The 15,847-nt window shown below is 38.1% G+C and overlaps 1 protein-coding gene across 1 annotated transcript; it reads right to left on the bottom strand.

Annotated features, from left to right (window-relative positions):
* Positions 1-3,064: 3,064 nt before the first annotated feature.
* Positions 3,065-15,221, bottom strand: LOC149228154 (asparagine--tRNA ligase, cytoplasmic 1-like). Its single transcript, XM_089378060.1, has 8 exons — positions 14,655-15,221; positions 13,575-13,808; positions 7,427-8,017; positions 7,068-7,253; positions 6,880-6,944; positions 6,588-6,717; positions 6,334-6,392; positions 3,065-3,464 (listed from the first exon to the last, which is right to left on the bottom strand). The coding sequence occupies exons 1-8, from the start codon at positions 14,910-14,912 to the stop codon at positions 3,281-3,283; spliced, it is 1,707 nt and encodes a 568-aa protein (XP_089234186.1). The 5' UTR covers positions 14,913-15,221; the 3' UTR covers positions 3,065-3,280.
* Between the last annotated feature and the right edge of the window lie 626 nt (positions 15,222-15,847).

Genomic DNA, 15,847 nt, shown 5'->3' with positions numbered 1-15,847 from the left:
CCAAATTTTTTGTAAGAAAACTCACACAGAATAGTCTCTCCATGCTAGTTCTCATCATTTTCCGGCGCGGAAATTCGGTGTTCTCAACACTCTTGCTACCCATGCTTTAAGAATCTTTGATGATAGCCACCTTGAACAGGAGAAATATCATCTTCTTGAGGTTTTTAAAAATAATGGGTATAGCGATCTCAAAGCCTCAAGGCCTTTCATAGGGCTTGCAAAGTGCCAAGAGTTAAACCAGCTCGCGTTGATCCTATCCCTAAGGTTCATCACTCGTATATTCAAGGAACCACAGACAAGATTGCACATATCCTTAGGAAGATTAATGTCTCTTCTTTGTTCAAGCCTCTCAATACCATTAAAAAATCTCGTAGAAATATTAAAGACCCTATTGACCCTAAGGACACGAAGGAGGTCTACCTTGTTCCCTACTCCTATGGTATTCCCTATATTGGAGAAACAAGTAGGTCTATTAAAATGGGGTAGCAAGCTAAGTGGGCTTGATTGTGGCAAAACTCCACAGTTGAGCGCGCTTGAGCTAGAGGCAATCTGAGATGGGTGACCTCCCGGAAGTCCTGGTTACCGGGTGCAAAAGCCCCGAAAGTGATGATTGATGCTATGTGATTTATTTCACTAGCTTCAATCCCACTTCTTCACCCCTGGGAGCATCACCCAATGAAATCAGTTCTAAGTGGACTATTGAAAAATCATGAGAAATTAGTGAGTTATGACTACCTCCCATGGAAATGGTCATAGATGAATGACTTACTTAACGCAGTTAAATCCCAAAAATTGATATCTAATATAATGCACTGCGAAAACCCCCAATACTTAATCCATGAGCATGCTGCAGATATTAGACATAATCTCTCTTGCTCTCATTCATCAACCCTAGCAGAACATGCAGAGAAATCGGAACACCATATATGCATTGAAGAATCCAAAGTCATTGCTAGGGTTGATCACTTCCACCACAAGAAGCTTAGAGAAGCAATTGAGATTGAGAAGTATGCCAAAAATCTTAATAGGGATGGTTGGAAATTGAGTAAAAGCTGAATTTTGGCTCTCTTCATGATTCTTCCTCCCTTTCTTCTCCTTTCTTCTCTTTATTTCTAACTCTTAATATATATATATATATATATATATATATATATATATATATTACTTTCTTCTAAGCCCTTATTTTTCTTATTAAGATTCTTTAATTTTGTTCGTTTATCATAGTATTATTTTTTAGCAATTATTCTTATTTCTTTAGCATCTTTCTTTTAAATTATTTATATTATTTCTTAACCCTTTAGATATTAATTATTATTTTGTTCCCCCTCTTGACCATTCATCGTTCTGAGTATATATAATTGTTCAGTCTTTCACTAACATTTATTTTTTACAATATTATTAAGTTATTTAATATAACTAAGATATATATTCTCTTTTATCTTGTCCTCAAGATGAACTATATTACTTAGTTCGAAACGTCGAACAAATCTTAATAATGTGATTAATCTGAAAGACATATATCTACATTAAACATGTATTTCACTTTGTATAAAAATACAATACTTATGATCACAACTCAACTCTCAATACCCATGACATAGAACTTTAAAAGGCATCAAAGCTTAGGAATATTCATCTAAATGTTGTCGGGGGACTCTTTACACCAAAAGAACTCCACAAAATATAATTTTAGCTAAGTTCGAACCTCTTCGTTCCCCTTCAACTATATTTCATATGGACATTATTTTCCATAGTGTCCAATGTATGCCAAACATATGCCTATCAAATCAAATCCTCTCAATCTTCCCCGATGCTAGCCAGCCAGCCAAGGGTGCATATGGGTTATGATACTCAAAAGGCTTTGATGCATGGCAAAAACATGCTAACCAAATTTTATCCATTTTTACTTGGCCGATGCTAGCAAGCCAAGGGTTCATATAGGTTCCCCAGCTTGGAGACGAAGACTTTCCACTACATTTTCGATCAACGCATAGTATTAGCAAAAAGAGACAAATGTGGTTAGAGAATTCTCCGGATTCATCTCGCATAAGATTATTAAAATCGACATTTCAGACGAAGCTATTGTGGTCCACCATCAAGATGAATGAGACAAATAATGCAGGCATACTTAAAACTTGTTAACATAAACACATGAAGGAGCAATCCCATCTCCAACTTGTTAACATAAACATATGAAGGACCATCCCATCTCCAAATGCTTAGCCTCATACAATATCTAACAAAACGAGGTAGATGCCATTATTTATACATGTGATCATTCATTATTTGGGCACATTTCAGTAATAGACACCATTATTCATACAGTAATTCATTATATGGGTGCATTTACCAGATCTAACGCAGATATCGTTGCTTGCTTAAAGATACGCGAGGTTCTTTATTAGCTATAATACACTTTAGCATCCAAGCCTTGTAGCATTTCATTATCAGAGTTTACCCAACAAGAGAAATTTGCTCAATAAGAGATCAACCCAAGCACCGTATAACCAACTTTCTGATAGTAACTTGGACCAAGAATAGAGCACACGAGCTGTTCCCATTAGTTGCTTATTTTAGACCTAAGATGAAGGTATAATGTTAGCTTACTAGCCATCAGTCTCTTCTTCCGTTCTCTTCCGTTGTTTTAATTGTCTTATTTGAATCAAGGGTGCTTAAACAATTGTACAAAGTTTAACTGAAAACAGTCCAGAATGTACAAGTTTACTTATTAAAAAATTCTTGAAAATGTCTTTAGGAGAAATAAGATACAAATTGATCACACAATAATAAAAGAAGAACGTTCATAGATTTAGTTTTAGGCTTCATGGGCGAATGAATATAATGCTATATTGAAAGAGCATATTCAACTAGAACAGTTGATTTAAAGACACCAAACACGTTGCAGGTAAGCTCCACTGAAGCAACTTAAGAGTCCAGGTCGTCTCATACAATCAAGTAGTTATTGTACTGAATCATGAATCCAGAACAGTATTTACTAATTCCCCTAAGCAATAGAATTTTCAGTAAAATTCCTCTAGAGAGCATCATTCTACTTGCAACCATATAAGAAAAACAATTAAATAATATGTTAAAGAATGACAGAATTACAAATATATAAGATTTACCCTATCACAATATGGAATAAACCCAAATCTGATACTGCTTAGCTCACTGGCAGTTTCAAGTTATAAATATAGCTTTTCCTATTCAACCTTAGAATTATCTTTGGTCAGTCAATCTTATGTAAGTTGAAACAAAAATGCAATTGAACTTGTAACGTTCACAGATCAGCTCTCCCTGGATATCTAGGGAAGGGGATGGCATCTCTTATATTTTCCAGACCAGTCGCAAAAAGTACCATACGTTCAAACCCTAGGCCAAATCCAGCATGCTTTACAGTTCCATATCGACGCAGATCCAAGTACCAATCATAAGGCTCTCTTGGCAAGCCCATCTCTTGTATCCTGCATTTACAAATATGAATCATAAGGGAATCAATTGTTGACAACCGGAACATAAGTAATAAACAGTATGATATCACATGAGCCTGGTAAGTGGCTGGATGCAAAAACAGGAATAACCTAGGTCCTCTTCTTATCCTTGAGGCATAATTAACCAGGATAAAACAGAGAATTATATGTTTTTGTATTTTATATTGGTATTCATGTTATAGACTGTGCGGAGAACCAGACCTTTTTACCACAAGCATTTGAAAGGGAAACAGGTAAATGCCAAGAAACTTGTGAAGTTTCCCATGTCAGAAACTGGTGAGAAATTTCTGTGATGGTTTTTGGACCTTTTTTAAATTTTTGGTGGCGTCAACAATGTATAAGAGACAATTATATATTTTTTTTGTTTTCACTCTTGGCTTTCATGCTATTGCTTGCAGAGAACTGAACCATTTTACCCCATGGCAAAAGCTGCTGAGAAACTTATGGAAGTTTACAACAGTTTCTTGTGGTTTTCAGCCCCTATATTTTATTTTCCTTAGTATCTATCATACCTTGTGGGTTGTCTCTGCCTTGTGGTCATTATCTATGTAATGTAGTTACAAGCTATAACTAGAGTGGAATATCCTATGATCTGATTCCATTCCACATTAATAATTACTCTACTATGCAATGTTATTAGAACTGGACCAGTCATCAACCCAGTCGACCCCAAAAAATGTGAACAGGATCGGAACCACAAAGAAACCAGAGCATAAAACCATTCAACCAAAAAATACATAAAATATTCAAATTTTGAAAAGACATATCCATATGTATCCATATGAATTTAAACCATTATACACAAATATGCAAAGTTTCTAATATATATAGCAAGGGTGTATATAACCAAAATAGCATCAAGTGCAATCCATCTCTGAACGAAAAATACATCAACAAAGAGGGCTCTAAATGGCTGAGTCCAAAAAAATTCATGCTACAACAAATAATTAGATATCCTCAAAATCATTGCCTATTATGGGATCCTCATCATCGGTGTCACCCTTTAAGCATAAAATAAGATAGAAAAAGCTTAGCATGCCAAATCCGTGATTTTGCTTGAGTGAAGGTATATTTTTACTTGGGTCATGACAGTGAAGCTCAGCAATCAATGCCACCAACATTGAGGTACATAGAGGGATTGGGGTTTTTGATTAAATGTTAATTCCACATTGAGGTACATAGAGGGATCGAGGTTCATATGGATACATATGGAACAGGATCAGAACCACAAAGAAACCAGAGCATAAAACCATTCAACCAAAAAATGCATAAAATATTCAAATTTTGAAAAGACATATCCATATGTATCCATATGAATTCAAACCATTATACACAAATATGCAAAGTTTCTAATATATATAGCAAGGGTGTATATAACCAAAATAGCATCAAGTGCAATCCATCTCTGAACGAAAAATACATCAACAAAGAGGGCTCTAAATGGCTGAGTCCAAAAAAATTCATGCTACAACAAATAATTAGATATCCTCAAAATCATTGCCTATTATGGGATCCTCATCATCAGTATCACCCTTTAAGCATAAAATAAGATAGAAAAAGCTTAGCATGCCAAATCCGTGATTTTGCTTGAGTGAAGGTATATTTTTACTTGGGTCATGACAGTGAAGCTCAGCAATCAATGCCACCAACATTGAGCTACATAGAGGGATTGGGGTTTTTGATTAAATGTTAATTCCATACCCTCATACATGACAGAATCCAATGGAAACATTGCAATCCTGCAATTTTAAACAAGATCTAAAATTCTACTTTCTCAATGTGAAACCCAACGAGGTTGGAACCACTTGCAAGCATCCTAAAAGAATTAACGGTAATGTTAAAAAATTGAGTAAAAATGGCATTAACATTACCCTTAATTACATAGCATTAGTAGAGCCCTAGAGTTGAATATTAGGCTGCCATACTAAAAAAAATTGGACTAATTTACCAGCTGGGCCAACCAGTTCCACTGGTTCTGATAACACTGCTACTATATCCTGTGTGTGTTGGGTGTGTGGTGAATAAATCCCGCATGGATAACAATTGTAAAACAAAGGTGGTTTATGAAGCATTACCTGCACGAAAAGCATGGCCAAACCAGATGCTGTTTTTGGAGTTCAAGTCCTTGGGTTGATGTAATGGTATACTCCCTCACTCCAGTACTATCATCGCTGGCATTATCTATGCCATGCCTAGAGGGATCTCTCTGTGTTGTGGTTGTTGTCTATTGGATATAATTACAAGCTCTTGCCACAGTGGCATATTCCTATGGTGGGATTTTGTTCAGTATTAATACTTACTCTTCACCTTCAGAGAAATGGAGGAAAAAAATAGTTAAACCTCACTCTCAGCTAGGCTGACTCATTACTAACTCTCGAGTCACTAGAGAACCCTAAACTACTAACTGTTAACAGCCAACACAAAATTAAAAAACATTGTAGGAAGAAGTTTGGTTTTTCATTGACAGATGCATGAGAGCAGCAACATAAGAGAGGAGCAGCCTTACTGAATCTGGATCATGATGTCATTGCTGGCTATATTTGAAACTTGATATGAAGAATCTACAGATTACCATCTATTACTGAAATTGCATTTGTTGATAAGTAATATTTTTTATGTATTTTCTTTTTTATTTAAATTTTCTTTCCTGTTTCTGCCATTCCTGCTGTTTCCTACACATATCTATTCCAACTTTCTGGCAATATCTGACCCCAGCTGTTTCTATTTCTGGAGAACCATTTTCTGTTTCCAATTGTTGGTGACAAATAGCAGATCAAAGAAAAAAGACTGTATTTTCAAATGCATACTTAACAAAGAATGAAAGAAGGCATGGTGCTTTTACCTATTTACAATGACTTCATATCGCTCCTCTCTTTGACTCCCACCAATCAATTCCCCAACCTGTGAAGAATACACCAGCTTAAATTTTGTCCAAACAATGAGGATAAAGCTGCAACCATATGCTTAGTCTTATTATCATTAACCAGCTTCAATGTGCTCCGTGGAGAAACCAATTCCGCTCATACACAGTTTATATCCAGAAACAAACAAGCAAAACCAATTCATGTTATAATGAATGACAAGAAAGAAGCATACCTTAGGCACAAGTACATCCATGGCAGCAACAGTCTTTCCATCATCATTGACCCGCATGTAAAATGCCTTGATGCCTTTTGGATAGTTGTACACAATTACTGGCTTTTTAAATATCTCCTCTGTTAAATATCTGCATCAATTTAGACAGTAAAACATCAACACAATTTCCCATCTTTTCACCTTCCCCAAAACCTGGATGCAACAACTTAAAAAATGTAAATGGTATAAGCAAAACAATATTTGGCATTTTGATTTTAACATAATGCCAAAGTGATCTTTTTGTCTTACACACCTCTCATGCTCCGATGCTAAATCAATGCCCCACTCCACCTCATTGTCAAACTTCTTATCTGTAACCTGTTTGTTTTCAACCACATGCCACAATTCTCAAGCCTTTCTTGTGTCTGAAAACTTAGAAATCCCAGAAACTCAAAATTGTAAGCATCTATGCATACACCCAAGCTACAAAAAATTCTTAACCTTCTCTAGAAGTTGAATTGCTTCTGTGTACGTAATACGCGCAAATGAAGTATTCGCCACAGAACGAAGTCGATCTATAGCAGTCTTATCAAACATCTTTGACATGAATTCCATATCATCAAGGCAGTTATCAAGCAACCATTGACACAAGAACTTCACATAGTCTTCTGCACAATTCATGTCATCCTGCAAGTTAAAGTACAGCCAATCATATAGTCAAACCAGGAAATTGAGAATTTGTCAGTTCCCACCAATCTTGTAGAAAGCAAATGCAAGTTCCATTGAAAATGGATTGCTAAGTTAGAAAATACCTAACAAAATATAAATGCATTATTGGAGGATTTCGAAAGAGGTCCTACCTGTAAATCTGCAAAGGCAATTTCAGGCTCAACCATCCAAAACTCCGCAAGATGCCTTGATGTATGAGAATTTTCAGCACGGAATGTTGGACCAAATGTGTACACACTACTAAGTGCACAAGCATAGGTCTCAACCTGGAGCTGACCAGAGACAGTCAAGAATGCTTGGCGGGTAAAGAAGTCCTGGGAAAAGTCGATCTTCCCATCTTTTTGTGGAATGCCAGGTTTCAATCTAGACCTTTCTTCCATTTTTAAGAGCTGATCTTTAGACTTCCGAAGCTCAGATACTGCAGCAACAATTGCTGATTTATCAGCTTGGTTGGCCTTCAGATCTGACACCCTGTCACCTTTCTCTTTAACAAGGAACTTAGTAGCTTCTAAATCAGCTTCAGAAGGTGGGGGGTTTTCCTTCAATTCACGCTCTAACCTATCTGCCTCACTAAATAGTGTTGTAACTTGAAACATCTCCCCAGCACCCTCGCAATCACTTGTTGTAATAATAGGTGTATGGATATAATTAAACCCATGATTCTGAAAAAATGTATGTGTCGCATATGCAAGGGCGTTACGAATTCGAGCAACTGCAGAAATCTGCAATACATACACACAAGATAACCACCATAACAGTAAATACATGTGACTATAAAGGGTATTAGATCAAAGAAAAGGAAAGCAACTCATATTGCAACTTGTGAGGCCATTGCAGCACCACAATTATCAAATTTTAGAAATATCGACAACAGAATGTTATCACATATTACTGGTCGATGCAATTATAACTCTGCAAGACGAAAATAATTTTTAACGGGCTTTTATTTTGTGCTATATCTAAATCACACAGACCAAAGACCTGGTACAATTCTATACGCAAAATGTTATATGTAAAACAAGCCATGCTATTGCTAAAACTTGTACGAAATAAGCTGCTGCTCAGTGGGTTTATACATGACAAATAGAACTTGTTGCATAATACAGAAGTGTGTGCCAAACAATCTATGGAGCCTTCTGCACAATAAATCAAATAAGTTACAAGTTACAAAGCAACAAAACGTCTATCTGGCATAAAGTGAAGTGTTTCTCTAGTAACACGCTGTTATAGATTTAATCCATGAAACCATTTAAATCCTGAGTGCCTAATTTTGGGAGGTCAGGGTAGAAAGGAAAACAAACAAAAGAAGTGCACACTGCACAGACATATTTTATAACCCACCGTCTTACAAACTTAAGAATTGAACTAAAGAGTACTGGACATGATCATTAGAATAAATCCAAAATACAAGCAGGATATTGCTACACAACCAAAGAAAACATGCACCATGAAGGATGAAATAAATCATAATATTAGAATCTACTTATTTGAATATTATTTAAGGCCAACCAAGCTTGCCCTAAAAATTCAGGGCTTCTAGACATTAGCCATCCAATTTTCAGTCCTATTGAAATCAACATGCCAAAAAGCCAAACTAATTTTGCAGCAGAAAAGAGCCCAATCAAGAAATAACAAACAACTCTGTATTTCCTGATGTCATGTCCTGGCATCCACTCCACCCAACTATAGAAATTGTAAGTCCCAACCTCACCACTGCACCCTGGCATTACTGCACCTGCTGTGGCTTAAATCTCCTTCAAAGACAATTTCAATGCTGAACACAACCAAAGCTTGGCTCAAAGATGAAAATAGCAGAAGCCCATTCTAAATGTAAGGAAAGGATCTGGGTTGTCAATGACTTAACCACCAATTTTGCAAGGATAAGGCAGCTTAAACTCGCTCAGACATCCCTGCACCAGTTAACCATTTATAGCATATGAATCCTATCCCTCACCTACTTAACCAAAAAAACAACGGATCCCAAAACTCTCAGCAAGGTGGGTAATTAATTTTACACTGATATGGCCACGAAGAAACCAATTATAGCACTGATTGCATAGCTCACTCTACTCACTCTAGGTCAAGTATGTCAATAGCAGCACTCTACCTATTAATCCATCAAAACCACAAGCGCAACTCTGATCTCAATGAGGATATCCTCTGGCAACACATAGGCCCCATCTCAGTGGTAGATACCAGATCTGGAGCTTTCCCATGCTACAATGGTATCTTCACCCTTTGTAGATCCCAAGGCTGCATCTTCTCCTTCTTCATCTCCTGCTTTTGTTTCTACTTTTATTTTGATTATGAAGCAGGCCACTCTCACAATGTAATGAAGAATTGGTCATTTACTTTTACTTTGAATGTTTCTATTATGTGTCTCTCAGAATGGGGTGACACAAGACATGACAATGGGAGAAGTGAGACATATGTCCCAACGGACAATGAAAGGCAAGGACGTGCCACATCATCCCTCCCCCACTTGAATATACATTCTACACTTTGCAGTCAATCTGGTTATGCCCATCATCAATTACAGGGACTGCCTCTTCATGCAAGGAGGACAAGGCAATAATGTTTCAATCGGTATAATGATTTTGTTGTGTTTCCTCCTTGCCACTGCTCTAATGGTCATATCCTCTTCCTATTCACTGTCCTCGGGCAGAGAGGATTATCTGCATTCAAAGTCACCCCCCCTCCCTTTTGCTCGGCAGGTCTGTTGTTTCCTTTTTCCACAATTTCTTGTGGAAAGATATTTGTTCTGGTGTCCGGCTTTCACACATCTCCTTCCCCTCAAAAGGTTTACCCCAGCACTGCAGGAGCTGTTTGAATGGGTTCTATGCTTGCCTTTCCATGATTGGCTTCCTTTTGCCTTTTAGGTGATTCCTGTCATCCATTCCTCTACGTGAACCATTCCCTATTGCTGTTCCAATTTCCTTCTTTAGATATGACCTAGCAGCGAGGTAGGAGCAAAAGAGGAGCCGACATTCATGGATCCAAAGGATGTTTGCATGCCAGATTTCGGGCAGTCTTCAGCCATGCAGTTTCCAGCTCAAATTCCTATGGGTATTCAAAAAGCTTCAAGAGACCAAATGAGAAGTTGCTGAAAAGAGAGAATGTCTTTCAGATTCTGAAACTGCCTCAAAGATTGCTACATGGATTCCAGAGTCCAGGCACAATGCATGCCAGAGGAAGACAGAACCAGTATCTGCATACTATAAACCTCTCCTGGCAAATAAAGACGCTATTAGGCAAGATACTCCTGGATCATAACAATGCCAAGGACGAAATTATGTTCATGCTGGATGAGATGCAGCTCCAGATGAAAGATATGGCCAGTAGAATGGACTTCACCCCATCATCTGGACCATGGAACACCAATAAAACTATTGAAGACCATTACTGAGGTGGATCCTTCTGTTTCTTCATAGATAGCTTTTTGGTTTTTTAGTTTTTATAGTTACCATACAATTTGCCAACCTAGGCATATTAGTCTGCTAGACAATTTCATTTTTGAACAGAAACTCTATATTTTGTATAAATCTTGATTTTAAACTTCTCACAGCAAAGAGACTTTTGCATTGCCACAAGTCTGGTTTCCCTAGTGGCATACTAGAGGCTTGCAGTAACTCTCTTGATATGTAATTTTAAACAATATCAATAGAACTTAGCTTACAAAATAAAATGTTGCTATTATGTGTCTTCTTTCTTTACTCTTGACTTGTAGGAGTAGCATTTGCACTTCCACCCCTTATCGCCACTCAAATACTTTTGAATCCCATTGACCTACTTTTCTGGTTATTTGTGGACATTTATTAAAATTAAATTATCTATATTATCGTATCTCTAGAAAAATTAACCAATGCTAGCAGCATTACCCTAACTCTCTAGCATAAAAGATCAAACAAATAGCATAACCCTGCACCCCTATCAAGGTCTAACCAACATAACTCTGCTATCGATATCATGATCTCCAAATCCCAATGGCAATGAAAGAATATATCTCTCATAGGTTACTCTTAACATGCCCATTCAAAGCAAGGTGTCATGGGGAACCAAGGCCAAGACCCTAGGTGCTAATGACCATTGGAATCACCGCAAGGTTACATTGGGAACCAGATGGGGCTTAAGCAAATTAATGGCCAAGTTTCTATATATATATATATATATATATATATATATATATATATGGACTCACTTTTATCCCATCCCTAACATGCCCCACTCATCACCATGCCTAATGTTTCTCAGCTAGTATCAGACATAATCATAATTATCACCATTGCATGACAAATAGCTACATCACATTTACCATCTTTGTTGCAAGGGGATCCCAGCTATGCTAGTGTTCACTGAGATTTCTGATGTGGGATACTTGTTGAAGTTACGAACCATGCACAAGTAACAGTGCAACCAGGAACAGGTAAACGGTGGAACCAAGCAAGGCTTCCCTTCTTCATAGAGGGTGGTAATTCCTCTCTTCAATCACAACACACCAGTATTAAGACAGAAGACCACAAAATTGTGAAAGTGTCTAGAACACTCCTAGATCCCAAAACTTTATCCATATAAGATACAAAAGACACCACCAGGAGGAAAAGAGCATGAGCTAGGTAAAGCAAAAGTGCAAAGCCCTAAGAGGCTCAGGGCCCAAGCTCAACATCAACATCTTAACTAGATAAAAGAAGAGTTGGAGGAGGGACATGTGGCATCCCCATGTCCACCTCTCACTATGAAGGAAACAACATAGACCCTGATGATGTCCTCTAGAGAGTGCCCAACACTAAGAGGACCTAGCTGTACAATGCTAAAACGAATAAAGAAGCAAATATGTTTATCCCTACTGAACCCCAAGATTGATGAGAAAAATTTCACAATGGATGTTTGGCTTACTCAAGCCAACCTGCGGAGACCATACTTTGGACTAGGCAAATCAAGCTCTAAAATCGCATAGAGGTGATTTGCCTACTAACCATGTGGGAAAAGTTCATTGTCTCACAAATCTATGCCATCTAACTCCAAGGCAAAGGAGTCCACCTAGGATTCACACCACCAAGAACCCAAATAGACTGGAATAGACAAGCAATGCACCTAGTGGTACTGAGTCTAGAGAGGCCATCCAAAGTCTCTTGTATAGAGAGAATCAACTCTTGAACAGGTGGTAGGAGAAAAACCCACAATTAGTCAAGCAGGATATTAAGACCATGGACCCAATGACATCAAATGTAACCAAGATGGACAATAAGATTGTCCTCCAAATGCATGAAATGCTCATTAAAAAGGGCCATCTTTGGGTCAAGAGTTTGAGGAGAGAGTACCCAAATGCTCCAAATGTATCTTTAATAGATGTCATCCCTAACTACCCTGTTGATCTCTCTTTTAGTGGGGAAAAGGGATACACTATAGAAATGCCAATGGACTAAAGAAGTGAGGTGGCCTCCAAGAACCAGCCTAAAGAATTTCACACACCATTATAGGTTATAACTTATTATCTTGTAAGTTGTAGGATACTCCAAAGAAAGGATGCATCAAAATAGCACAAGATATAAGTGAAGACATGCATTTACGAGTGATAGGAAGCTATGAGAAAGCCAACTGCAATCTTTCCTAAAAAAGATCTTCAAAACAAAATAAGTTACTGCAAGTTGCACAGACTCTTCTTATTCAAAATCAGCTACTCTGTGCATTGCATACCATTTCTCCTTACTATTGTAGAAAACAAATGATTACTGAGTATCATATATCACTTCATCAACATTTCTGAGCAAGAAAAGGATATCCCCAAGTGTGTATTAGAGAACCTGGGCTGCATGCTTGCTTAGATTGATGGTTGAAAAGGTGTAAGAAAACAGATTACAACGGACCACTGTATTGATGTAGCTCCAATTGTGATGTCAATATAAGGGAGTGCAACAAGAGTGTATAGGTTTTGTAGTGGACTACACATATAGAGTATCAAGGATGAAAGTTATAAATAAGACATCAAGAAATGAGCAGAGATCTTTCGAATATTAAACAATCTGAAAAGGTAACAACTTCTCAGGGACAAGCAGACTTTCTAATGCAAAATACTTCCAGAATCTCATAAATTTACGACCAACTAATATAGACAGCTTCTATCTGCTGCAATGTTATCCCAGGAGAAAAAAGCAAAAATAAAGAGAAACCAACTATGACAAGTTCGCTGCTTTGACTTCCAATAAAAGTCCTAGGCTTGTCATAAGTCCATGGTGGTAGCATCTTTACAAATATATTGCAGAAAGTTATAGCATAACGTACCGTGTTTGTTCTAGGTCGAAGGTGCATAAAACCCCTCAAATATTCCATAGACAATTTTGCTTTTGCAATTGGATATTTAGGCTCAACAGCCCCCACTTCCAGAATCTTCTCAACCTTTAACTCAACCTTTTGCTTTGTCCCTTCAGGTGGTTGCTTGAGCTCCCCTTCTACCATAATGCACGTCCCTGTTGCTGTGAGATGAATGTCAGAAGCAACTGAACAGTCCACCAATACCTGCACCCACCACACAATCCCAAAATATGGATGTGAACAGCAAGTAACCGTAACGTTCTAGAGTGGGAAGAACGAAAAGGATGTCATTCCTTCAGTAAACTGGAAAAGAATCTCCAAACCACAGATGTTTGGAGGATGGGGACTCAATTTTCAGATATTTGGACAATTAACAGCGACCAAGAGCATTTGGAGACTTTCCACAGGTACAAGTTTATGTCAGCAAGTTATAAGAGAAAAATATATCGACCCTGTGCCACTGAAAGATTGGATTAGGAAATCTCAAAAAGCTACAAAAAAGTACCTATTAACTGTGAGGCAATGGTCATCTCTTTTCCTATTGTAGGTTACGAGGTTCGTGGCCAGCTAGGTAAGTGCTTGATAGCAGCAGGCTAAGAATTGAATTGGATCACTGAATTGATTGCAAAGGCTCATACAGACTTTGTAAGAGGCTTGGTAGAGATACCAACCGGGCAGACTTTAGTGCCCTTGCTGCCCTGCTATTGCAATTTAACTATGTAAGAATAGGTTAGCGGCTCTTGGGGATTCTAAAATTGTCATAGGATGAATGACTGATCAGAACAGATTTCAGAACATGGATCTTCAGATAGTAATGGAGCAGGTCTAGTATTGGCAAAGTGGGAAAGGAAGTTTCTTTTTACCTCCTTCAAGCATGTTTTCCATGGACAAAACACTATTGCGAACCAGCAATCCAAATCTGGAGTGTCCTTTCAGCCTGACATTCTAAAATGGTAAAAGAAAAGGAAAAATTTGTTTCAGACAACAAAATCAAATCCCTCCTGTGAAGCGAGACTGGGTTCCTAGAAGATTTGTCGTGTACATACATACCTGAAGATTTGTTGGGCAAGAGCCATCATTGACCTCCAGAAATACAAAGTTTTTGCCCTGCTCTCTACCAGTCTTGACCCATCCTCCCACAACCACCCTCTGTCCAACCAATCCATGGCCGCCATCAGGGCGCCCTACAATCTTTTTGATGAGAACCCTCTTTGAGTATTTCGCCCATTCAACCCCCGACGTGTCTTCCCCGCTCGCGACAGCCATGCACTCCATTTGAGTGGCCAGCGACTCCCCCTGCGTACCCATTCCAATTTCAACCCACCTCCTGTTATTCAATACAACACTACTTATCGGATCTTCCGGCCCTGGAAGAAACAACTTCACAGAGCTTCTACTTATTTCCTTTCCTTCGTGAAATCACAAGGATCTGAGGTAAAGCTTTCGAAAACACCTTTGCTTGGCCACCACGCACACTACGTGGTTTCAAAATCCCTAGAGAGACCTGGATACAGTCGTTAACCCTCCTTGTTAAACCCTGACTCCGATTCACAACATTGTCGTTCAAGTCAGCCTCAAAGGGTAAAAGTCAGCCAGCACGGACACCTCACATTTTTTAAGATCTTATACTAAATGTTGAAGCGAGAATAACCAAATAACCCTGTCATGTATAGGGGTCGGTAGTACGCGCTGACCAATCCACTTCATGGCATTGACGCTATAAAGGAACAAACAATTTTTTATTCGAAAGGATGCGATGGAATATCACCCAACACTTTTGGAAATACTAGGGTTTAGGGTGCCAAGGCTCTCCGAGCGGGGTTTATAAGCATGTACGTGGTGAATCTACGTTGGAGCGTTTTCAAGTAGTGACTACAAGCATGTAGTTCTTGGTTACTATTGACTATGAAATTTTTTATTAACTAAAAGTTATGTCTTGATGATGAACCACATTTGTTGGTTCGAAACGCGTCGACAAATGGTATTCTATGTGATTTTCGCCCAAAAATCTCTCTAAATTGATATGGATCACAGAAGCCTGAAATCTATTAAAAGTTATGTATTGTAAAATCGGAAGGGTGAGTTGAAGTGGTTTAGAGGTGAAATTATTTGATAATGTTGTTAGTTGTCGCTGATTAGGATTCCATTCTTCTCGATTTTTTTGGAGTGAGCTCTAGTAGTCAAAGTTGATGGTTTCTCTGATTTAACATCCATAAAATGTGGCCTAGGATTTCTCATGCTTT

This window comes from Pinus tabuliformis, chromosome J, assembly GCF_031772625.1.
Source record: "Pinus tabuliformis cultivar Carrire ecotype Pingquan chromosome J, CPIR1, whole genome shotgun sequence".
Taxonomy (NCBI): Eukaryota; Viridiplantae; Streptophyta; class Pinopsida; order Pinales; family Pinaceae; genus Pinus; species Pinus tabuliformis.
Note: the sequence above shows the minus strand (reverse complement) of the source record. Positions and strands in the feature narration are given on the sequence as shown.